This window comes from Humulus lupulus, chromosome 8 (genome assembly GCF_963169125.1).
Source record: "Humulus lupulus chromosome 8, drHumLupu1.1, whole genome shotgun sequence".
Taxonomy (NCBI): Eukaryota; Viridiplantae; Streptophyta; class Magnoliopsida; order Rosales; family Cannabaceae; genus Humulus; species Humulus lupulus.
The window spans coordinates 58,929,774-58,955,673 of record NC_084800.1 but is presented as its reverse complement, the minus strand read 5'-3'; the positions used below and the strand labels follow the sequence as shown (position 1 = coordinate 58,955,673).

Below are 25,900 nucleotides of genomic sequence, written 5' to 3'. Positions count from 1 at the left end.
GGTCTCATTTTCTCGATAAATGACAATCTAAAAGCAAGAGAAATTCAATTTAGTGAAATGTGCTTGAACTATTAAATTCCTCTATATCAAGTAACCTGTAACATTTGATGCAGCAAAATCTCAGTAAAATTCCCAAAGTTAACAGGAATTCAAAATAAATTCATAGAACTTTTCCAAATCGTATGGTGTTAATTCTTTCACATAATTTGTAACGCCCTGGATAGCCAAGACCGTTACACTGTGTGTTTATAAAAGTGTTAGACTTATTAATCAAGTCATTTAGTTAAAATCGTGTTACTGAAACTATAATGTACTAGGGTTAAAATATTTTGGTCTTAAAAGTCACATTTCTTATATATAACATTTCCTGTTTACACGGGATCCCAAAATAATAGGTTTAAAGCCATTTACAAAAAATTCACGATCTAAATACGATATTAGCCATACTAAGGCAAAATAGACAGTTCAACGATCCCTGTCCTGATCCACTCCTCGGCCAAAGCGACCGAACAACTGGCTATGTACATTCAGCCCCGCAGCTCTCCATCTCAGGACTGGTCTAACTTGTCTTTGCCTTTACCTGCACCACGTAGCACCCGTGAGCCAAGACCCAGCAAGAAAACACAATAATAGAGCATAAGCAATCAACAAATAATCCAATATCTCACATTGCATAAACATGTTCTCAATCATATAAACATTCAGAATAACCAAGTACTCAGCATATTAACATATCAACTCATATCATCTATCAATTTACAAATGATAACTAGGGTTAGCGCCCTCAGGCCGCACCCTCCGTTATCCCACTGACTCTGGCCCGCTTAAACCGAGCTCAGTGAATATTAAGCTGTCCTCGGCTACCAGTGGCCAAGCCGCGCCCTGTGCGCAAATATTGTGTACGGCACCCTTAGGCCGGTATCACATGTCCCATGGCGTAATACCATCATTGACATTATACAGATATCGGGAGCTCTTAGTCCCATCACAAACAAATAACCGGGTGTAGTTTTCTTACCCTTAGATTCGCTAGCTTTGATCACTTGACTCCTTGAGCACGATCCCTCTCGAGCCCTAGCGCTCCCCTAATCAAAACCATAGGTCAAAGTCATCACAAAACCTCAAGTCCAAAACCTAGCCTCGGGACCAATCCTGAGCCCCCGGGAAGTCCTAATTCCACCAAACAGGGTGGTGGAATCGAACCCCGAACCCTTGGTCAAAAACCCTTGTAAATAACCCTAAAATCCCTTTCTAGAAACAGGGCAGCGCTACAACGCTTTAAGAAGGGTGCTACAGCGCTACAAGAAGAACCAAAATCCCCCATAAAGCATGGCCTAGCGCTATAGCGCCCAAAGGCTAGCGCTAGTCACAGACAGCCAACATCACATTTTCCCTTCTTGCGATTTTCTCGAGCCAAACTTGACCAAAACTTCTCCAAACCTTCACCAAACTCAAAAACAAGCTTATTAACACACCCCACTCATCCCAAGCATCCCAAATACTCAAAAACCAATCACATGCATCCCTAATCTCAAAATTCACCATAGTTGCTCATAGACTTTAGAAACTCAGCAAAACAATCAGAACTTCAAAGTTTAAAACTTAGAATTTTATACCTTTGATGGAAATTCGACTTTGAGTTAGGTTCTAGACCTCCTTAGCTTTCTCCTTCTCAAACCTTGGCTTGAATTCCCTTAAAGTTCCCATCAACTCAGCTTAGACACCATAGCTTAAGCAAGCTAAACCAGAAACTGAAAACTCTAAAGACTTACCTCAAATATTGATGTGTTCTTGCTAATCCTTTGCCAGCCCTTCAAGTTTAGCTTAGTACTCTTATTGCTCAGCCTAACCTAGCTCCCTTCTGAGTCTTGCTCCAAGAAAATTGAAGAGAAATGGTGAGAGAACCACAAACCGACCCTTTGGAAAAACTGCTCTGTTTTCTCTTTTTTTTTTCTTTCTTTTTCCTTAGCCTTCTACCCTTTTCTACAATTCCCACTAAGTATAAAGCCTCAGAATACTTATCTCTTGCAAGCCAAATGACCATTATGCTCTCCCTTTTAATTTTAAACCTTCAATCCACTTAGGGGCATTTTGGTCATTTTACTCAATTCCCGCTAATTTCCTCGAGTGTCTCTAATATTTCCTGCTTACTTCCTGATACTTAATTAACTACCAATTATATTCCTCGATGTCAAAATAGACTCCAATATACTCACTAAATTCCCATTTATACCCCCAGGCTCACCCCGAGCCGGGTATAAATCTTCGCCATGACTTTTTCGCTAATCTGCTCACTAGGATCATCTCGAGTCACAGATCATAGATATATCCACATAATAATGTGGTCTCAACAATTATCGCATATATATACAGTTATGCCCTCAACGGGCCAAAATTATAATTATGTCATTTCTAAACTAATCAGGGCCTACATGCATTCTAATACACATAGCCATGCATCTCAAATATTCTAATAGCCATACAACATGCTTTAAATAATTAAATCACATATAATTCCCATTATGCCCTCCAGTCATACTAATCAAGGCCCTTAAGCCTTATTAGCGAATTTGGGTCGTTACATAATTAAACATATTCTTATGCCAATCAAGTTTAAGAATTCAATTTTAAGCTTCAATTCACAATTGCTATACAAGGCAAATAATACATTCCTATGCTATTCACAAAACATAATCTAACAAGATTATCTACTTGTGTCATTCAAGTTCCTCCATTATATTCAAACTTCTTAGCACAAATATAACTAATCATCTTGCCATTGATGGCCAAACAACAACAATAATTCATCATTAAGCACACTTGAATGAACAATGAGTATTTTTGCTAAAATAAAGTGTTAGAAATTGAAAACTAAGACATAGAGTTCATTAATAATTCAAGTCTACAATGTTTAGTTCATATGTAAATTCAAGAACACAAATCCAAATCAAATATGCTCATGGGTATTTAAACAACAAAAGATAAACATTACAAACTAAATGAGATTAAAGAGGAGAAAACAAGCCAAATATGATGAATCAATGATCTTGTCTTCCTCCTCATCCTTGGATTCTTCTCCTCAAGCTTGAAATTTCTTCTTCTTTTTCTTCATTTTTGTGTTTGCGTTATTCTCTCTACAATGGCAGCTCTAAGACTAAGATTCTACCTCTAAAATGGTGGCTGCCTTTATTTTAATGATGCTAGGGTACCATTCATTTCCCAAATTAGAAGGCCCACATCATTTGTCTCTATTTTTGGCCCACTCATTTCTCTTATATAAAATGCTCTAAACCAATTTTCTTTTCATTTTTTTCCTTGGATATTTCATGCATAAATTCATTATTTTCCTACTTTCAGCTCTTAAAAATTAACAAGACACCATAAACTCACAACAACACAAAAATGAAAAGAAATTAACTAAAAATAACAAAAAAAAAAGCAAACACCACTCTTCCTAATTCTACATTTATAAGCTTAAAAGTATAAGAATAACTCTTTATTCAAGAGTTGTCAGAGGGTCGGGTTACCGACCCGATTATGCTCAAATACCTGAACCCGAACACCTTCAGGTCAGATTGGATTTTTATTGAAAAAACGAGTTTTCTCGATTTTTCAGGTTCTTGGGCTTCAGGTCGGTCGGGTTTTGTAGGTTTTTAGGCTAAATGTTCACCCCTAGAGTAAGAAGCGTGATGACTACCTTGACCTCAACATCTTATAGACAACAAAACATACAAAATGGTCACCTTGACTTTGGTACCTTGTAAATGTAGTAAGAAGCATATTTTGTGAACTCAACATCTTGTAACACATGAACCGAAAGATATAATTAAGACAACATTGACCTTGACCTCGTAAAACATTAATGGTGATTATATTTGCACCCAAAAGTTTGATTATGACACCTGATTTTTATTAAAATTTAATATATAATATTTATTTTTATCAATTTATGCTCACATTTTTCTATTTTTTTCCATTTCATATTCTAAAAAATATATATAAATAATATATATTTTAAATAAAATAAAAATTTTAACAAAAAATATATAAAAAAAATTGTCAAAAAGTAGATATTTCACATGCTTTTTGTAAAGTACTTGTGTGCACATCTTTAAGTAGATATTTTAAAATATATATGTTTATTAATATTATATAGGAAACTTAAGGCTGTGTTCGGTAAAATTTTTGTTTTTGAATTTTTTAAACACAAAAATGAAAATATTATTTTATTTTAAAAAAATAAAAATATGTTTGGTAACTATTTTTGTTTTTTGTTTTTAAAAACAAAAAATAATAAATGTGTTTGATAATTTTTATTTTTATTTTTTGTTTAACAATATAAGGTGTTGATTTGAAGAAGAGAAAAAAAAATAAAAATTGTTTAAAAGTGAAAATTTTTTATTTTCAAATTTAATAAATTTTAGTTAAAATTTAAAAAAATAATAAATAAAAATAGAGTTATCAAAAATATTTTATGTTTAATTTTCAAATTTCTAATTAATTAAATAAAAAACTATTTTTTTAAGTGTTTATAGACTTAAAAGGGTCTTCCACACACACAAATAAAAGAAAAGAAATAAGATTGCTTATATTCTTCTCTTCTGACCTCTCCTTTTTTTCTCTCATGTACACCTAATTTCTCATCTCTTCTTACACTGCTTTTCTTTCTTTCTAAAATCAAAACCTCTCTATTTTATTCCTTGAAAACAACTTCAGCAACTTGAGAGTAAAAGAAGTAACACGACAAATTTCATTCTCATTTCACATCCTCAACTCAAATTCAATTTACTTGATCTTGGGTTAATTAAATTGTTAATTTTTGGATTTAGCTCCAAAAGCTACTAAACTAGAAGAAACATGAAATGTTGTTATTGGTAGAAAATCATGAGGTAATGTCAAGGAATTAGTTCAAAACATGATTAAGCTATAAAAATTGGTAATAACTAACTAAAATTGCCAAAAAGAGGATTTTTCATGAAAAATAGTGGTTGAAAACAAAAAAAAATCTAAAAAATCCAATTATATAGTTCTAAAAACATTAGAGAGTGAATATAATGGAAGAAAATGTGGAGTAAGAACAACAAAGGCAAACAATGCAAAACTATTTAAACTCGTGAAAAATTGTGGTTGAAAATGAGGGGAAAAAGCCATGATCTAATGCTTAAAATATGGAAGAGTAAAAATAAAAATTGTAGGAGAGATACTGTGAATAGCTACAGAAGATAGATTGTTGACAAGTGACGCAAATAGATTCACGAATTATTGGGAAGAAGAAACAAAAAATGAAGAAAAGAAAAGATCTATATTATTTTGGATTATTGTGTTTTATTTTAATTCCATGATAGATTCTCTATTTTAAAAAAAAATACATTTGAACCTTGTGTGTTTGTCAAATAGTTAAAAGTAGTCATTTAAATCCGAATTTGGTAGAAATATTTTTAAATATAATCTCATAAAGATCGATGTTTGTCGATGATTCACGTATTTTCCAAGTCAATGACCTTATACATAAAACTTGAGAACAAAAATATTTTGACTGAAGTTAGATTAAGGGGACCATTTATAACTATTTGATAAACACAAGGTTCAAAATAATATTTTTTAATATAGAGAGTCAATCGTAAAATTAAACTAAAACATATATACCCAAAATAGTATAAAGAAAAAAAATTCCCCTTTCTTTGGTATTCTGAGAAACAAAGAATATTATTTAATTTTATTTTTCAACTTTTAGCTCAATATGATTTATAATATAATTTATTCTTTTATTTTATCAAGGGTAGGTAATTATTTGGTACTCTGTGTTTTTGTAAAATATCATTTTGATACCCTGTGTTTATAATAATATTCATTTGGTATCCAGTATTTTGAAATCGTACATATTTGGTACCCTGTATTTTAAAATCATACATATTTGGTATCCTAAATTCAAATTTAATTAATAAAATTTTATCAATTTAATCAATTATATAATGTCAAAATTTAAATTTAATTACTTAATTACATATAACTAATGACAGTTTGATAATATTGACAAAATTTTATCTATTAAATCTAAATCTAGGATATCAAATATGTATAATTTTAAAATACAAAATACTATATAAATATTATTGAAAACAAATAATACTAAAATAATACTTTACAAAAATATATAGTGCCAAACGAGTAAATTCCCTTTTATCAATACCAAGTTTTGCAAATTACATAACCAAAGTCTTTTGCTTGTTTCTCTCTCTCTAGTGTGAATTAAATTTTGTCATGGCCATCAATATTTTACTAACTCCAAATGAAAAAAGAAAAAGCCAAGTACAACCCACAAAACTATTTTAATAATTATAAAAATAAAAAGGTTGAACATAGATCAAGTCATGAAGATACCTCACATGAGGTATGATTCATGCATTATTGGTGACGAGTCGCTTTTTAACCGCAAACAAATCCAACTAGCAAGGACAAAAAAACAAAAACAAAAGTGACGTATTCTTATTGGTATCAATCTAAGTTTCAACTCACTATTTGCAACGAACAAACTAGAAAATACATGTCTAGTCTATGTGACATTTACCAACTTAAATGATAAGTTTTTTCTTTTTGAGGAACTTTGCCATTATATTCAATTGTCAACAACAATTACTTAAAATATCTGACTCAACCCAGAAAAAGTATAAGCCGCCAATTATTATTTCTGAAAACAAAATTAAGGCAAAAAATAAGAATATACAAGAGATTATCAGTCAAGAAGACAAAAAAAAAACAAAAAAAAGACCATCCAACTGATGAAGTTTAATTAGTTATCTGTCATGATTAATGATTAGAGGACTACCTTATTGTCCATCATGTTTGTCACTTCTTATGACTCTATTAAACTCATAATTTAACAAGTCTCCTGAGACTTTATTGTTAAAATAAGTGTGAGACATTAAAATAAAGAATACACATTTAGGCCAGAACTTAATTCGACTCAATGTGCAGCTGAGCTGGCCCTATTTGTTGACCAAGTATGGGGTTCGGCTTATAAATCTTCCAAGATCCGAAACATTATGAATTGAAGAGTGTCATCCTCTCACAAATAGCACAACACCAGAAATAAAAAGACCCTTTTATCCTATTCAAAAGTTGCAAAGATTTTAACTTGAATCGCCGTGCCCAATAGCAAATATTGGTAAGATCACCTCACTTTTATTATCACCCAAATCATTCACTTCTATCCATTTTCATTTATTGAGCTTCTTTTGTTTTTTGTTGACTTATCTATATGCGTGTCTTGATTTCTTTTGGGAAAAAGGAACCTGCTTTTAGCAAACTATTTTCTTTAAAAAAAAAAAAAGATTTTCTTTGGTTCTTGCTTATCTCCTTGTGCATATTCTTTGGTTTGTTTCCTGTGTCATTTCATTGCTGAATTATTCTTTTGAACTATTCTTTATGGTAATGATGTCTACCTATGTCCTGTGATGTTCCATAGCCCTTGAGATATTTATTGTATTGAGCATATGTGTACGGCTTCCTATTGTAGTTTTTTTTTCCTTTTCCTCGTTGCGTATTAATGGCGTTGAAATGTGTTCACTTGGTAACAATTTTGGGCCTCTGATTAAATGAGTTAGCTTATACGTCTTGTCTTGTATGGATTCTTTGATTATGGATTCTTTGATATTGCTTTATATCCCTTCTTTTATGGGTTATTCGTTGCTAAAGCAAGACTGTCTCTCTTTTTTTTTTTTTCAATACTAAGTAAACTCAAGATCGGTTTTCACTACAATCCGACACAGGAAATTTTGAAAAACATATATTAGAACAAGCAGTAAACAATAGAAATGAATGCCACAATGAGCCCTCATTCCTCATGTGCCAGTATATGAAATTATGTATTTGTATGTATATTCTTGTTTTCCAAGTTTAAGACTACACAGGAGCCATTTGCAGTCACATATGGGCATATGGTTTGAATTTGGTCCTCGAATCTTCTATAACTATACTATTCATGAAAAATATCATCAAATAATTTTCTTTCTTATGCTATAATTGTTCAATTTTAGTGATTGTCTTAACATGAGTCATTTGACACAACATAACTTTGTTTCACCGTTTCTGGTTTTAAAGAGTCTTGTCCATCTAAGCAGTACACACTCTAATATTCTGTGGTTGTGTCCTTGAAGTCTTCAGATGGAAGTACAAAATCCTCCACATGGGCAGATTATTGAGATCAGAGGTGAAATTTCTGATGGAGCGGGCAGTAGTGGAGGAGGGAGTAGTAAAATTTGTGGGGAAGTGTACTGTGGATTGGCTGAAGTTGGATCTAACTCGAAAGATGCTAAAGAGCGATCAGCAGCCATGCGAAAGCTCTTAATAGCAGTGGCACTTTGTCTAGTTTTCATGAGTGTGGAAGTTGTTGGTGGCATCAAAGCAAACAGTTTAGCAATACTGACTGATGCAGCCCATTTGCTCTCAGATGTTGCAGCTTTTGCCATCTCATTATTTTCTTTGTGGGCTGCTGGGTGGGACGCCAATCCTCGTCAGTCTTATGGGTTTTTCAGGGTTGAAATTCTTGGTGCACTCATTTCCATCCAGCTCATATGGTTGCTTGCAGGGATACTGGTGTATGAGGCCATTGTTAGGCTTGTTCACAAGACTGGTGAAGTAAATGGTTTTCTTATGTTTGTTGTGGCTGCATTTGGCCTATTAGTTAACATCGTCATGGCTGTATTGTTGGGACATGATCATGGTCATGGACATGGGGAACATGATCATGGTTTTGGCCATACTCATTCTCATGGTGTGGCAGTTTCTACTCATCATCACCATGATCACGAGGAGCACTCAAAGCATGATCATGATCACGAGGAGCACTCCAAGGATGATTCTCATCATGATCATACGGATCATCCACACCATCATGATTCTGAGGATCCTGCTGAGCCGCTGTTGGATAAACCTGAAGCTGGTCTTCAAAAGAAGCAGAGGAACATAAACGTACAAGGAGCATATCTTCATGTACTTGGGGATTCCATCCAAAGTATTGGAGTTATGATTGGTGGTGGAATTATATGGTATAAGCCTGAATGGGTGATAGTTGATTTGATTTGCACACTAATATTTTCAGTCATTGTTTTGGGGACAACGATCAGAATGCTGCGAAACATACTCGAAGTCCTGATGGAGAGCACACCTAGAGAAATTGATGCCACTAAACTTGAAAGGGGGCTATTGGAGATGGAGGATGTTGTGGCCATCCACGAGCTGCATATTTGGGCCATAACACTGGGAAAGATCCTTCTGGCTTGCCATGTCAACATCAGACCAGAAGCAAATGCAGACATCGTGCTGAGCAACGTAGTAGACTATTTCAGAAGGGAGTATAACATCACTCATGTTACTATTCAAATTGAGCGCTAGTTGGCTTTTGAAGGAGAAGATAAGAAATATGAAGTTGTGACAGGTGTCTCAAGTTAATGTTCTTGTTCTAAGATTTCAGCATTAAATCCTTATTTGATTGGTAGATTGCTGGTTTTATATCTGTAATGATTTGCATATTGGGTGTACTATACTTTGATAATGAGTTTATAGACAGCTGCCTGAACTATGTAGTTGTGTTAGTACCTCTGTTTAGAATTTTTTGCTCACCACTATTTCTTTGTAGGAACTAAAAGTTAAAAAGGACAAATGATTAAGCAGTTTTGGCTAAAGGGCCTTCAAGTTGGGGTGAGGATACTTGATCAGATTCCAAAATCGATAGACTTATTAGTGAATAGCCTTTCCAATATCATTGTCATCCACTCTAAACATAGGAAATTTTGTTACTCTTAAACGATAATGCTTTGGAAATTCAAATCATTGGACCAATAGACTGCCAAGATATGAGAAATTTTCTAGAAGGGGTTCGACTCAAAATGTGAACCAGCTCAATACTTTATAAACTCATTCTTATTCTTACTTTTTTGTTAAACTTTTGTTGGTAGAGCCAACAAGAGGAATTCTCCAAGGGTGGAATTGTTGGAATTCTCTCTGTTGGTATGGAGACATCTGCAGGTATGTGGAAAGTTCAGAACTGTTGGCACAGATTCAATCATGGATTCCATTCCATGTCATGTCTCCATCATATATCATACTAATTGATATGGAAAAGTTCTATAAGTATGCAAGGTTCGTATAAGAAATAAAAGCATGTCAATGATTATATCTTATGGGCATCTGTATATGATTCAGTCTTATAAGAAATAAAATCCTACAAGTAAACCCTTCCAGATAATTCGAAATAGCAACTGTACAATAACTTAGTACTAAAGTACTTGGTTCCCAATTAGTACCTTTAATTGTTTATTTCATCATCCACATTTCCTTCTAGTAATGTAGTTAACAATATTGTAACTTTAATTTGCTTCATCAATTAACTTATATTGCTTGTAAGGAAGATTTTGCTTAAGCTTTATTCCTAATTCTTGTATGCAGCATGCGTTACTATATTTTGTTTGACTTATTAATTGATGGCCAAAAAGGTGTATGTCTATACAAATTAACCAATATATTCTCCAGTTTGTTCTTTTTAATATATATATCAGCCTTTTTGGGTGATCGTCTCAAAGTCTGCTGCTTGAAACATGGTCTTCTTACTTGATGAGTTCTAACCACTAAATTCTCTTGAAGGCATTGCTACTTTTCAAGTAGAGTGCTAACTCATCAACTTATACATAATGATCAAGTGCATAAATAATGAACTTGTTTTTAGCCCCACATTTCACTTTGTTCCTTCCTGTTACATGATTATAGTACAAATGTTTGTCTATATGGATGTTGGAGAAATAAAAAGAATTATCATGTCAACTGATATGAATTGGAATTAGCAAAAATGGAATCTTCCTATTGTTGGTGAAAATTTTCACGAGTCTTAAAATTTACATTAATTGTTCAAATTTTGTGACCAGGCTGAGGATACATCAGCCTGTCTTCACATGACACAACTTTGTCTCACTGTTCAAAGAATATCTTGTCCATCTTAGAAGTATGCATTTACAAATATTCCAAAGGTCTCTGAAATTTTCAGATGGAAGTAGGAAATTATATATTCTCAAGGCGTGGGCAGCAGTGGAAGATGAAGTACTAAAATTTGTGGGGAAGATGCCTGTGGATTGTCTGATCAATGCTGAATCACACTCCAAAGATGGTAAAGAATGATCAGATTCGATAATGGCAGTGGCATATTGATGAGTGTGGAAATTGTTGTAAGCATCATCAGAGTCAACAATTTATCAATATTCACTCATACACAGTTCATTTGTTCTCAGATGGTGAAATTCTTGGTTGTTTGCAGGTATATTGGTGTATGAAGCCATTAACAGGCTCATTCACAAGATCCGTACGTGAAGTGAATGGTTTTCTAATGTATCAGTAAACAATCCCTTTATATGTATATACACAATATGCTCGCTCATTAATGAGCACTAAAAGGGTGTTTTGGTCAAAGTGTGGACCCTATCCTAACCCAATGGGTTGGTTAGTGGTCTATGTGCCTCAAGTATAATTAGTTAACTTCAACATCCCATTAATAGTCTTAATTAAACAATAGACACTATACCATACATACAAATATACAATTATTTATTTTGATACATTAATAACGGCATTGTGTAAGCTAGACTTAATTATGTTGGTCCAGATAAAAAATTATAACTCAACACATTCTCTAATTCTTTATTTTCAATTTTGTTTATCGCCATCGTGACTAGGGGTGGACAACATCCAAACCAATCCAATTACATCGAACCAATCCAATTACAAAATATTTGATATCCAATTAGAATTAGATTGAATTATAATTGGATTGGATCGAATGACGGATGACACTGTCAAAATCAAATTAAAAGCTGATCCAATTCAATTACATATAGTATATATTAAAAATATTTAATTATTTATATATTTTTAAATATATTTATATTTCTTTTAATACATTCTTATTATTGGCTAACTATTAGTGTTCCCATGTACACTTACACACCTAAGTAGAAGATAAAACACTAAAAATAAGCATTTATTCTCCTCTTCCCTCTCATTTTCAATACTACTACAAACTTTTAGTCTGATTAAATTTGTAAGGTTGATAACTTTACGTAGTTTGAACCTAAATAAATAATATTGTTTAATTTTTAAGTGAATTTTTTTGTATATTTTAAGTTAATATAAAAAATCAAGGTCCAATGTCGAAAAAAAAAAATTCAGATTCCAATTTGAAATCTAATTAAAAAATTAAATTACTAATTTGATTGGATTAGATTAGATTTTGATGATTAAATTACCAATGATTTTCAAAATTCAACATTTAATTGGATTTAATTGAATTGGTACAACAAAAATATTTGATTGGATTGGATACTCACCTCTAATCCTGACTTCTTTATTAGTTGAAAGAGAAATAATTGCTTGACCTCGGGTTTGAACCTACTCCGAGTAGAGTTTAAGACTCAAGCTCAATAGCAAGTGGTGTTTACAAATTTGACTTTGTGCTCCTTTGGAGCACTGAGGTGGAATCTTGCTCCAACAATAGTACTTATATAACAGTTACCTGAACCATATAAATCAGCTTTTTTTTATCTACTTATTGTACTTTTATGCTCACCAAAATATCTTTCAGGTACCAAAAGGTTGAAGAAATGAATAAAATCAAAAAGCAATTGGGATTCAAGATTGGACTTTCTTAGCTCCTAATGAATCATCATAAGGGCTTTCAAATTGGGTAAAGATACTTTTGGATCTCCTAAATGGATCAAGGCTTAGGAAATAGCACAAGTCATGGACCTAAAAACAAAGAGCAACAAATGCCTTGATTTGCTGCCCTGTAGTGGGGCTTCTCTAATCTTTCCTAATGGGCTATGCATTATGTAACAGCACGTGGATGTGGGTTCCATTTTGTTACATGACAGTTTAAGAATCTATCTTTCAAAGATAAAAAAAAAATTGAAAAATTTGTAGTGGTTAGGATTTCTTTCCTTTTGTCATGCTACTGGCAAAATTTGTTGTGGCCAGGACGAAAAGTTGCTCTTCCTATATTAAATAACTCTCTTTGCTAAACTTTATCAGCAAAAAAAGAAAGATAGAAAGAAGATAACCGAAACAGGCAAGATCAGCTAGCATCTATACAATCATAATACATGATTTTGATATTTTAATAAATAGTATAGCTCAGGGGGCCATGCCAAGTTTTTGGACATGTTTTGTTATTAAGTCTCTATCTCTAGTTCTATCTGTTTAGTACTGAATAAAATGTTTGATTTGATTATAGGCATGAAACTTCCAAACAAAAACCATATATGGTTGACATTCTGATAGGTCTTTTGAACAGTCTTCATCAGATAAATATGTTAGCTGCCCCGGTTATGATACCAATGAGCCTGACTGGAGTTTGTCACCATTAGAATCAGGGTTCACACTTGGCGTTTTAGTCACCTTCATTACTGTCTCTTTGTTTCAGTTTTAATTTGAAAGTTTCGAAACCAAGAAGGAAAGATCAGCTTGACTTGTGCTCCTTGTTGTGCTACTTTCTGAATAAACACAACTAGCAGGTGATTCAATAACTTACAAAAAATAAAAAAACAAAACTTGGGTTTTAGAGCTATATATATATATATATATATATATATATGTATGATAATACTATTTTTTAGCTAACTTGAAACCAATCTTATTTGCTGCACTTCATATTGATTGTCATTTTAGTTAAATGGGGTTCTTGTAATGAAACAAGTAAATCAGAAATTAATGCATATATATATTTAAAATCTGTACAACCTATATAGATATATATATATATATATGCATTCATCAGGAACTGACACTAAGATTTGGGGTCTACCACCTCCAATTTCTAGAGTGTTATACAGTCACAAGCTAGAATAAGAGATGGTGGTTACAGCCTTCTCTCTATTATTTTCAGTTTCATAAAATCATATAACTAGAAACCAAAGAGAAGAGAAGAGGAGGTGGGGGCAACAGGCATATATATCATCCAAAAGTCAATTTGTATTTATTTATTAAATTTTTTTGGGTTATATATATGAAGTGACTCAAACTATGTATGAAAACAACCTCACTAGATTGATGTGGCAATTTGATTTAAATGTCAAGAAAGAAAGAAATGGGCCAAAACTCACCGATATGAAACTTCACCCTTGGAAGATAAGGATAAGATTAAGATTTCACTATGTACATATGCTTCGTTTCTAACTACCACCAATAAGCTTCCTCCACACACACACAAAAAAAAAAAAACTGCAGTAGTGAGTGATGGTTCACTTTCAACCACAACCAGTTCTTATGGATATGCCTTTCGAGTATTCTTTTGCATGCTGTCTCACTAATAATTATATTCTATTTCGTGGACTATAGTAACATCGATATATGTATCTTTAGCAATTTGAAAATGATTGTATCTTTCTCATTATTCGTCATATATTTATATGGACTAAATTTGAGTTTAGATAGAATAATTATTAAATTTATTATAGAAATATCAATGTAGCCTTGTGATGTTTCTTGGTCATAAGCCTAAACTAATGTGCAGAACGTACTACATTTTCTGGCACAAAGAGATTCTAAGTTTGAACTCTCTTTTCCCAATGTAAAAAAAATGTGAGCTTAATTATTGACATACTTACGTAGCCCATAAGTATAGTAGTGGGAGCCTTGGGCATGACATCTCAATTTCTTCTTATACATACATATGATGTATATATATTTTTGGCAAATGTATATATATTTTTGGCAAATGTATATATATTTCTTCTTATACATGTGTGTTATTTTTGTGTTTTTGATATATGAATAGTTATAATTGTAATTTTGAAAAACTTAAGTTTTAGCCTATCTTTTCAGTTTTACAATCTTTATCTTGATTTATGCTTGTATATTAACTAAACAGTTATAAGAATTGATACACAGCAATTACAAGCTTTATCTGCACTAAAAACACATTTCAGCCGACTAGTGCTTGGGTTCCCTGAACCAGGGTAAAAACTCTCACTATATTCAGAATTAATTTTACATAAACAAGTTCAAGATTCAATATGTAAAATCTGTACAAACTATCTCAATGTACAATGAAGTTATTAACCCTAATCAACCAAATCCCTTGGTTATTAACGCAAGATCCCCTTGCTTCAATGTTGAACTCCCTTCAACAGTGTCTTAAACCCGAAAACCTTCGGATCTATAGCATCAAGACCCAGCTGAACTCCTTCAGCAATCACGGCTTGATTCCAGTGCTTGCACAGAAAACTTCAACCATCTTCAATGGAGTTTCTTGCCAACACCTGCAAAAATCAATGGAAGAAGAAGAAAGAAAAACAGAGCAAAAACACCAAATCCAATCTTTCAAACAAAGAGAGTTGGTTATAACTAATTAACCAGCCCAATATATATCCTTGGCTGCAATTAGGTATAATCCCGAACTAACTAACAGCTGTAACTCACTAACAGTCTTGCTTTACACACATGCTGACGTGGACTTTAACTAAAAACGAATATACTCCAGACATAACAAAAGCCCATTCCAGACGCAACTGAACCTAATTTGTCATACACAAAATATTGGTCCTTACATTCTCCCCCTTGAGAAATTATGGTCAATGACAAAAACAATGTAAAACAAAAGATTAAGTATGCAACTGATAATAGTTTGATCAAACAGTAAAGAGAGTCTTAAACATCCAAAATACAAACCAAATATAAAAGAGCGTGTGAAAGCACTAAACATAGTTTTAGGCAATCAAAATAACATAGAGTAGCACATGATCAAAACGACAATAGAAGAAATAGAAGATTATCTCCCCCTTCATTGATCATAATCTTCCAGCATAATCAATTTATAGCGGCAGCTTATTGCTCCCCCTGGATAGGTGCAGTCGAATCAGGAGCCTTATCAGAGGCATCAGGAAGCGTAGGTGCATCAGCCGGAGGCACTAGAGATGAAACTGAAGGCACAGGAGATGCAACTGGAGTAGTGAACTCCCCCTGAACAGGTACTGAAGGCACTGAAGACTCACCAAAGGAATCCTGATGAAATGGTGGAGAAGAGACATCTATCGATGGCGATAACTGAGAGCCATATTCAGTCTGAACTACCAGATCCTTGACCACATGAAGTAGCTTATACATCGACGCTTCAAAGGCCTTTTGCCTCTTTTAATCTTTCTTGTACCGTTTAGTAAAAGCCTTGAACTCAGTATACAACTGGACTTCCCAACTAGAATCCGACAGACCTTTAAACATGGGAGCTTGGGGCTTAGACGGCTGTGACGAAGAAGGAGCAGTAGAGGAGACTTTCCTTTTCAAAGTGGCCAGAAATCCTTTACTCAAAATAGGATGGGGAACCTGAAAGTCATGAATGGTCAGCGGTGATTTGGGAGACTGAATAATCTGCTGAATCAGGCTCAGAAAATGGCAACTTGTTACAAGTACCAGTGGAGGAGGCAACATCAACAATACGATCAAAAATTAGAGTAGCCAAATCAATTGACACGCTGGTACCCACAGCATATAAAAATTTCCCAATCTCAAGAGTAATAAAGGAAAGCTGAGAATTGGGAAACCAATTATAGAGGGCCACACGATGCAGAATCCGATAGAAGGGAGTCAATTTAGTCACTGGAATCTCATGATTCCCCCACACATAATCAGGCTAGCCAGTTAAAACATGACCCATTGTAGATTGATCTGGACGATATGACTTAGTATATGCAGGTTTAAGAACTTTTGGAATCTTTAATGCACGAGATATAGTGGATGGTGCATATTTGATACGACTACCCCGAACAAATGCAGTAAGACAATTTTCATTTTTCCCATCTACAGCTGACTTATCTAAATTTGCATAAAATTCCCTAATGAGAATGAGATGAGGAGACACCAATTTAGACACTGTATTAACCCACTGCCTAGACTGTAAAAGGTCAACTAATTCAGGAAAATCTTCTAAAACAACAAGATATTCAGGCCACACGTCGCGCACAGCAAACCATCTCTGATAGTGCGAGGCCTTGGTTGCATCAACAAAGTATTGAATAGACGATGGATCAACAAACACAGAATCCTTAGAACTAGTGCTAAGCTTGGACTTTTTAGGAGATGGGGCAACCGGAGTATCCTTGGGTTTACGTTTTGGAGCAGATGGTTTGGGGAGAGGTGAGGACTCATGCATTTTAGCTTTTCCTTTGGACCGCACAGGAACATGGGACTTAGGGATAGGCTTTGGGTGAGGTTTTGGAGGGGGTGTTGGTGTGGATTGTGATTGAGGTGCGGGTTGGAGTTGGGGTGAGGGTTTGGGTTGGGGTGGGGGTGCTGGTTTTGGTGGGGGTGCGGGTTGAGGTGGAGGTGCAGGTTTGGAGGCAGACCGAGCCTTGGGGTTTTTGGTTAAGGATGGCTTAACAGGCGACTTAAGAGAATGACTAGATGGTGTGGTTGGGGTCGGCAATGGAGAGGATGGAACAGGGGAGGACGCAGACTCAGCAGAGGAACGAGTAATACGTTTAGGGGACTTACCAACAGAAGAAGGCGGACGGGCATGGAGGACTTTGTCAGAGGAACTGACGGTAGGAAGAGACCCAGTCACCACCTCGGGAAGGGACGGCGACGGAGATGACTCTGCGACGGTAGGCAGAATCGGAATAATAGCCATAACCACACTAGAATCAAGGGCAGGAGACACAACTCGACTGGATGATGTGGCGACTGCAGATGGCACAGATCACTACTACAAAAAAGGGCAATTGTGTCAGTCAAACGCGTCAGTCAACGCAGTTGACTAACGTTGTTGACCAAAAATTAACATTTGTGACAGTTAGGCACTGCCACAAATGATGGGGAAATTGCGTCATAACATACACTGACGCTGTTTAATGGGGCCGTTTGCGTCAGTGCCGCACTGACGCAAATGGGCCGTTAACAGCGTCAGTGGGGCACTGACGCAAACGACCCCAATAACCTAAATAAACCCTCATCGTCCCGTGTATAGACCCATTTACCTAATGTTCAGAAACAAAAATGCTTGAAAAACCAGAGAACCAGCGGCGCCTCCTTCCACATTTGCTCACCTAGGTACGTTTTTATCAATTTTAATGTAAAAATAATGATTTATATATGTTTATGTAACTTATATATAGTTTTTTTTGAATTTTTTGTATAAATTTTGTATTTTTGAAGATTGTAGTTTGAAAACCCATAAACTTTCTTGGTTTTTTTGGGTTTTCTACATCAAGAACCCACATTGCTCAATTACCACAAGTAAGTGCAATTTTATTACTTTTTGTGATTTAAATTTAATTTTTGTGATTTTTTTTTTATAAATTGACATAATTTCAGATTTTTTAATTTTTGGATAGTTTTATATTTATGATTATGTAATTGTTTTAGGTTTAAACTTTGCATTTTAATATTTGATTTTTATTATAATTTATTTTATTTTTATTAACTTTTTTTAATTTAATTTAATTTCGAATTTACTTATATAAATGAGTGTATATATATATTAACGAATATATTTTGTATAATTTTCATTTTATTAATTGTTTAGTTTGATTATTATTGGAAAACTTTTGTTTATATTTTGTTAACTTTTTAAATTTTGGGTTTAATTGGTTAAATATGTATATATTAAAATTGTTTGTTTTTTTTAAGTTATATTTTATTATTGATTTAGTTAGGATATTTATAGTCAATTTTTCTTTATGTGATTTGTTAACTTTTAAAAAAAAAAAAAAAACTTTATTTCGGGTTTAAGTATATAAATGAGTACATATAACAAATTATTTGTTTTCTTTAAGCACTTTATTGTTTATTTAGTTACAATATAGCTTTAATATATTTTTCTTTATATTTTGCTAACTTTTTTATTATTTTTTTGTTTATTGTTATATTTGAGTAGGTATTTTGTTGACAACTTTGTTGGTGAGATCAAGCTTTCGAGGATTTTATATTAGAGGTAATATTTTAAACCTTAATGTATAATTAAGATATTGAACTTAGTAGAATGTACGAATTATAAAATAGTGGAGATAGGATCTGGGACTGTGTGTTGCGGTGATATAAGGTTGTAATTGTGCATGTTTGATTGATTACTTGATTTTTTGTATTTATGTGATGAATATAGGTTTATTTAAATTTTGGGAAATATGATAGAAATAAGATAAATGCTGCCCAATTTTTTGTAAGGTTTAGTAATTTGAGCAAGTTGGTGAGGAAATTTTAGTTTAAGTAGGTTTAATACTTAGAAATTTAGAACACACAAGAGTACATATATTAACTTTGATATCTGAATTACTTTTATAGTTTTGATCACAAATGTTAACTCTAGATAAATGTTTTAAAAAAATTATACTGTTGTTTTTCTATTCATACTGCTGTTTTTCTATTTCTGGTGCTGATTTTTTTTTATCAAAATAGGCCAGGGAAATTGGCATAAACATTTGCAATTCCCTGGTTAATACTTTACGTGACAGTGCCCAACTGACGCAAAAAATACTCATTTTTAACATTTGTGGCAGTGTCCCACTGACGCAAATGACACTCTGGTTTGCGTCATCGGCAATTGCGTCACATATCAAACTGACGCAAAAAATCAATTGTGGCAGTTATAAACTGACGCAAATGACCTTTTTTGTTGTAGTGGATGCATCCACAGAGGATGAGATAGCCACCTCCGGAGAAGGAGAGACCGGCACATCGGCGATAGGAGAAGACCGGAGACGGGAACGACGGCGATTGGCTCTTTGCTTCATAATGCCGAATTGTTTAGGGTTTCTGCAATTGGACCACTGTAAACACAACTCACACAAGCTCAAGGGATGTTATATTTATAGAAAGACTTTAGAAATTCCCTTAAAAGAAAGTGACCGTGCACAAAGAATGACAAAGCCCATTAAAAAAATAACCCACACTAATATATGAAGGACCAAAACTGACATTTTTTTTTTAAATAAAAGAATAAAAGACAGGAATAGAATCCAAACAGCCAACATAAAAAAAATATGCACACTGAAATGGCAGAATAGATTTACGAACAACAACTCTGATAAGCTCAACATGGATTAAGATATCTGATCAAAAAATACACAACATGCTTACCAAAAAAAATGGGAAAAAAGTGTGATATATACATGCGGAAAGAACACTGCCTAAACACACAAATTTTTCTTACCAAGAGATTTGAGCCATTATTTTCATTTGTGTGTGCAAAAAGACCTCATGTGGACCAAAATTATTAAGTGGTCCACTCACTCAACATGAATCTAAAAACTTCCCCCTTTTTTTTTAATAAATCCTCTTTTGACAACAAACACTCTGAGTTTTCCAAATACCCAGCACTGGTTTTCACTCATCATCAGAGATGTAGCCGTCTCCTTTTATTTTTATTTTGCTCATCAAACACCAAGAGGAGGAGCAAACTCCTCAGGGCATAAGATGGTACAAAGGAAGCTCTTCCCATTGCATCCAATAATGGTAGCCTTTTGAGCTGGAGAAAATAAGGGCTCAATTCTAAATCTTGGGAAAAAATGGTGTGATTAAGAAACAGTGATCAAGATACAAGTACTTCACACAGACTTAGGAAAAATAAAATTTGGTAAAGCATGAAAAAAAATATGACCAGACGAAACACCGAACCTCTCAGATGATACAGAGACCAATGCTGGTTCGGAGATGTGCATAAGTTTGAGTATCAAGAGCTTTTGTAAACAAATCTGCTAACTGGGCATTAGTGGAAACATGAGAAATTGTTAGCAATTTAGACTCAACCATGTTTCTAATGAAATGATAACGTATGTCAATGTGTTTGGTCCTTGAATGTTGAACTGGGTTTTTGGAAATGTTAATGGCACTTGTGCTATCACAAAATAGGGTCAATGACTTTTGGGGATAACCATAATGAGTGAGCATCTTGTTGAGCCAGATGAGCTGAGTACAACAGCTGCCAGCCGCAATGTACTCTACTTCAGCAGTGGAGAGTGAAATAGAATGTTGTTTCTTGCTAAACCAAGACACCAAATTGTTCCCAATATAGAAACAACCCCCAAAAGTACTTTTCCTATCATCTAGAGATCCTGCCCAGTCAGAGTCACTATACCCTACCAGGGACATATTTGTATCACATGAATACCATAAACCAAATTCGATAGTCCCTGCAAGATATTTAAAAATACGTTTAACAGCAGTAAGATGAGACTGTTTAGGATTGGCTTGATAACGGGCACATAGACCAACACTAAAGGAAATATCAGGACGACTAGCTGTGAGATACAACAGGCTGCCTATCATGCTACGATACAGGGTTTGATCTACCGGGTCCCCAGATTCATCTTTGTTGAGTTTAGAGGTAGTGCCTATAGGAGTGCGTGCATGTTTGACCTGAGTGAAACCAAATTTTTCTAACATGGACTTGGTATACTTAGACTGAGAAATAAACATTCCCTGATCTGATTGCTTAATCTGAAGTCCTAGAAAATAAGATAGATCTCCGATTAGACTCATCTCAAACTCACTTTGCATAAGATCTACAAACCTAGTAACCTCACTCTCACAAGTTGACCCAAAAATTATGTCATCCACATATATCTGTGCAACAAATATTCCATCAGTGAGATACCTGATAAAGAGGGTATTATCTGCACTACCACAGGTGAATCCATTGGACAGAAGATAGGCAGTAAGTCTGTCATACCATGCGCGAGGAGCTTGCTTTAACCCATATAGGGCCTTTTTCAGGTGGAAAACATAGTCAGGGAACTGAGGATCCTCAAAACCTTGAGGTTGTTTCACATAAACTTCCTCTTGGAGAATACCATTCAGAAACACACTTTTTACATCCATTTGATGTAATTAGATTCTCAGATGGCATGAAATTGCAAGAAGTAACCGAATAGATTCCAACCGTGCAACTGGGGCAAAGGTTTCTTCAAAGTCCACTCCTTCCACCTGATTGTAGCCTTGTGCAAATAACCTTGCCTTATTTCTTATGACAGTGCCAAACTCATCTGATTTGTTCTTGAAAATCCATTTAGTTCCAACAACATTAGCTCCCTCAGGTAAGGGAACTAGGGTCCACACATCATTTCGTTTGAATTGGAACAGTTCATCTTGCATGGCAGCAAGCCAGAACTCATCTAAAAGAGCATCCTTGGCACTTTTTGGCTCAATCTGAGATAAGTAGCAGGCGAAGGCAATCAGATTTTGTAATTTTCTCCTGGTGACCATGGTAGCATTTGGATTTCCAATAACAATATCAGGGGGATGAGCCTTCTGAATCCAGGCAGGGGGTCCATTTTTATACAGTTTCGCATGTTGAGATTCCTTTTGCAGAACACTAGTAGCTTCCTCATCACACCGTGAGCCGCTAGGACCGGCTTCTTGTTCCTCTGATGCAGTTGGTTCAGTATGAAGTGACCCAGATGGAGTGTCAGGAACCATTTGACTTTGGCTAGCTGTGACTGGAACAGGTGTAGTTAAGACTGGAGTTTCATCATCTGCCACTGGTTCTTCAGAATTTTCCAAGTCATCAAATCGAACATTGATGGACTCAACTACTGAACGAGTTCTTTTGTTGAACACACGATAGGCACGACTATTAAGGTAATACCCAAGAAACACTCCTTCATCATTCCTTGGATCAAATTTTCCTAAATGTTCTCGATCATTTAAGACATAGCACACACATCCAAAAATGTGCATATGACTGACATTAGGAGTCCTTCCTTTCTAAAGCTCATAGGCAGTCTATGTCGTGCCAGTTCTCAGATGAACCCGATTGCAGATATAACAGGCAGTATTAATTGCTTCAACCCAAAAACGCTTAGAAATGTTCTTATCATGCATCATTACCCGAGCCATTTCCTGCAGGGTTCTGTTCTTCCTTTCAACAACCCCATTCTGTTGAGGGGTTTTTGGAGCTGAAAACTCATGTTTTATTCCTAACTGATCGCAGAAATCGGAAAACACAGTGTTTTCAAACTCCTTTCCATGGTCACTTCGAAGTCGATAGACTTTCCCAATTTTAGATTCCTTTTCATTTTGGAGTCTGAGAACTAAGGCTGAAAAGAGACCAAAAGTTTCTGACTTTTCTTTGAGGAAATCGACCCAAGCGTACCTAGAGTAATCATCAACAAGAACCATGACAAATCGTTTACCACTTAGACTTTCATTCTGCATGGGTCCCATTAAATCCAGAACTCCAGCACACGAGAGGTGAGAAGCATGTTTACAGGAGGATGTGATGCTTTTGTCTGTTTTCCAAGTTGGCAAGGTCCATACAGCCTATCTCTAGTGACTTTCATCTCTGGGATCCCTCGAACAGCTTGTAGTTTCACAATTCTCTTCAAGTCTCTAAAGTTCAAGTGACCCAGTCTATAGTGCCACAGGTCTGGCTTATCAAGAAAAGATCTGTTGCATAAGACTTGATTGCTTAGTGCATAGCAGTTGTCGCTGGTTCTATTACCTGTCAAGACTGAGCACCCATTAGTTACAACATGACAGTGAGTTTTAGAGAAACTTAGAGTGAAGTCATTGTCACAGAGTTGGCTGATGCTAATAAGATTTGCCTTGAGACCTTTGACGTACAACACCTCAGTCAATGGAGCTACTCCGTTTAGCACCAGATCACCTTTTCCAAATATCTGACCCTTGTTCCCATCACCAAAAGTCACAGCTCCCTCCTTTCCTTCTTTATAGTTTACCAGCACATTTCTGTTGCCGGTCATATGGCGAGAACATCCACTGTCGAAGTACCATTGGTCTTCTTGAAAAGCTGAAAGAGAGGTGTGGGCAACTAATGCAACACTCTTGTTAAGATCAGATTTTGGTTTCCACTCACTAGATGACAACTTTCCTGTAAATCGATTCAATTGCGGAAAGTTATTCGGACGATCGATCATAGCTTTCAAATATGCCTGCAACTTGTAGCATCTGGGTCTAATATGTCCTCTTTTGTTACAAAAATGACAAATGGGAACAAATCTTTCTTGGTGAATCTGACCATCCAGGATAGGCTTCCTTCCTTCGAAATTCAACTTGATGGGTCCAGATGAGACACTGATCCGTTTAGTGGAATCTGGAAAATCAGGACTGAAAGTATTGTGCACAGAGTCATCAGGAGTCTTATCTTCCTTGTTCTTGGACGAAGAGGGATCATTAATTCCTAAATTCTCCCCTTTCTTGTAAAGCATTTTGTACCCAATGGATGTTCGATCTCCATAAGATTTTTGTAACTGCAAGGTGTGGTTAATTGCAGCAGTTCCTGGAGGGATAAACTCAAGAGATTGTTTAGCCCTTATTAACTCTGCAGTCAGCTTGTAAATCTCACTGTCCTTCCCATCAAGCTGTTCTGTGAGCTTTTTAATAGTGTCCTCCAACTCATCCTTCTCAAATTCAAGTTGTTGTTTGGCACTAGTGAGACCTTTGATTTGTTTAGCCATATACTCCCATTGAGCGAACATCTCCTCATATGCATGATGTCTCCCATTGCTGTCCTCATCTTTTGAGCTTGAGTTTTCGTCTTCCTCTAAACACATTGATTGATGACTCTTTGCCACAAAAGCCACCACCTGTTTCTCTTCATCAGACTTGTCACTTGAAGTGGAGCTCTTTTCTTCATCACTATCACTCCATGTAGCTGCTAAGGCTTTCTTCTTCTTAAGAGTGTTGGCACACTCAGCTTGAATATGTCCAAATCCGTCACATTCTCGACACCGTATTCCCCTATTTTTCTTGTCGCCAAATTGCTGAGTTTGGTTATTGTTTCCACCAAAGTTTCTTCTGAGACCATTCTCTTTTCCTCCTGGAAAGTTTTTCTTGTAATTCTTCTTCAAGAACTTTGCATAATTCTTGGTCAGCAGCGCTAAAGTCTCATCAGTGAAACCCTCAGATGCATCTGAGATCAACTTCTTTTCCTCTTTATGCACAAATGCAAGACTATTATCAGCTTTTTCTTTTTCAGGATCTTTCTGCTTCTTGCCTTTCTTCCACCGAGTGAGACTCATTTCATAGTTCTACAGTGACCCAATTAACTCATCAAGATCAAGTTCCTCGACATTTCTCATTTCTTCGATAGAGGTAACCTTTGACATGAACTTCCGAGGCAGAACTCCAAGAACCTTGCGAACCAGTTTTGCATTTGAATAAGTCTTTCCAAGTGCATAAGATTCATTTGAGATATCGCACAATTTGGCATGGAACTCCGCTACAGTTTCTTCCTCCTCCATAGACAGATTTTCAAATGCTTTTGCCAAAGCCCTTAGTCTGGACTTCTTTACAGCATCAGTTCCTTCATTCTTTATTCTCAGTTTCTCCCAAGCTTCTTTGGCAATTTCGCAATTGGCTATGACTTTCAGCTGATTTGTAGAAACTGCATTAAAGAGAGCATGCATAGCCTTTGAATTAAAATTGGCCCTTTCCATCTCTTCTTTAGTCCACAGACTCATTTGCTTAGGCTTAACAACCTCATCTTCAACAACGGTTGGACACTTCCATCCATCTTCAACAGCCATCCACACTCGTTCATCTACAGCTCTCAAGAATGCACGCATTTTGGTCTTCCAGTAAGGATAATTTTCCCCTTCAAGCATTGGGGGTCGAGATGTAGAACCTCATTCTCTGAACATCTCCATTCTGTACACACAATTGAACAAAAACAAAAGACAATATATTCCCAGAGTCGGAACTCAGAGGGGGTCAGTGTCAACTGGAGGACCCAGAAAAAAATTGCGAGTTACACGAACACAAATCAAAACTCAATCTCAGTACAGAAAGGATAGGAGGATCGAAAGAAAGAAAAATTAGAGAAACCTGTCTCTGATACCAATTGAAACACCTAAGTTTTAGCCTATCTTTTCAGTTTTACAATCTTTATCTTGATTTATGCTTGTATATTAAC

The 25,900-nt window shown here is 35.2% G+C and overlaps 2 protein-coding genes and 1 long non-coding RNA gene across 8 annotated transcripts; 1 reads left to right on the top strand and 2 right to left on the bottom strand.

Annotated features, from left to right (window-relative positions):
- Positions 1 to 325: 325 nt before the first annotated feature.
- LOC133793821 (uncharacterized) lies at positions 326 to 3,430 on the bottom strand. The gene is made up of 2 exons (XR_009874968.1): positions 2,993 to 3,430; positions 326 to 580 (listed from the first exon to the last, which is right to left on the bottom strand). It is a non-coding gene; the product is annotated as an uncharacterized LOC133793821 (long non-coding RNA).
- A 3,523-nt stretch (positions 3,431 to 6,953) lies between these two features.
- LOC133797409 (metal tolerance protein 1-like) lies at positions 6,954 to 9,580 on the top strand. 6 transcript variants are annotated; one of them, XM_062235298.1, is made up of 2 exons: positions 6,954 to 7,165; positions 8,157 to 9,580. In XM_062235298.1, the coding sequence occupies exon 2, from the start codon at positions 8,164 to 8,166 to the stop codon at positions 9,391 to 9,393; it is 1,230 nt and encodes a 409-aa protein (XP_062091282.1). In that variant the 5' UTR covers positions 6,954 to 7,165; positions 8,157 to 8,163; the 3' UTR covers positions 9,394 to 9,580. The 6 variants fall into 6 exon arrangements, with proteins under 6 accessions (XP_062091282.1, XP_062091283.1, XP_062091284.1 ...); XM_062235299.1 differs by lacking the exon at positions 6,954 to 7,165 and adding an exon at positions 7,284 to 7,428; XM_062235300.1 differs by lacking the exon at positions 6,954 to 7,165 and adding an exon at positions 7,480 to 7,497.
- A 6,590-nt stretch (positions 9,581 to 16,170) lies between these two features.
- Positions 16,171 to 19,760, bottom strand: LOC133795462 (uncharacterized). Its single transcript, XM_062232914.1, has 5 exons — positions 19,635 to 19,760; positions 17,951 to 18,008; positions 16,682 to 17,715; positions 16,447 to 16,561; positions 16,171 to 16,334 (listed from the first exon to the last, which is right to left on the bottom strand). The coding sequence occupies exons 1-5, from the start codon at positions 19,758 to 19,760 to the stop codon at positions 16,171 to 16,173; spliced, it is 1,497 nt and encodes a 498-aa protein (XP_062088898.1).
- Positions 19,761 to 25,900: the final 6,140 nt, after the last annotated feature.

Bases quoted from the DNA above. Each gene is read 5' to 3' on its own strand.
- LOC133797409 (XM_062235296.1), top strand. From the start codon at position 7,864: ATGTATTTGTATGTATATTCTTGTTTTCCAAGTTTAAGACTACACAGG. The intron at 7,941-8,156 runs GTTTGAATTTGG...GTGTCCTTGAAG, and splicing joins CAGTCACATATGGGCATATG to TCTTCAGATGGAAGTACAAA.
- LOC133795462 (XM_062232914.1), bottom strand. From the start codon at position 19,760: ATGAAGCAAAGAGCCAATCGCCGTCGTTCCCGTCTCCGGTCTTCTCCT. The intron at 18,009-19,634 runs GTCATTTGCGTC...TCTGAACATTAG, and splicing joins CATCCACTACAACAAAAAAG to GTAAATGGGTCTATACACGG. The intron at 16,562-16,681 runs GTTTTAACTGGC...CCCAATTCTCAG, and splicing joins ATCAATCTACAATGGGTCAT to CTTTCCTTTATTACTCTTGA.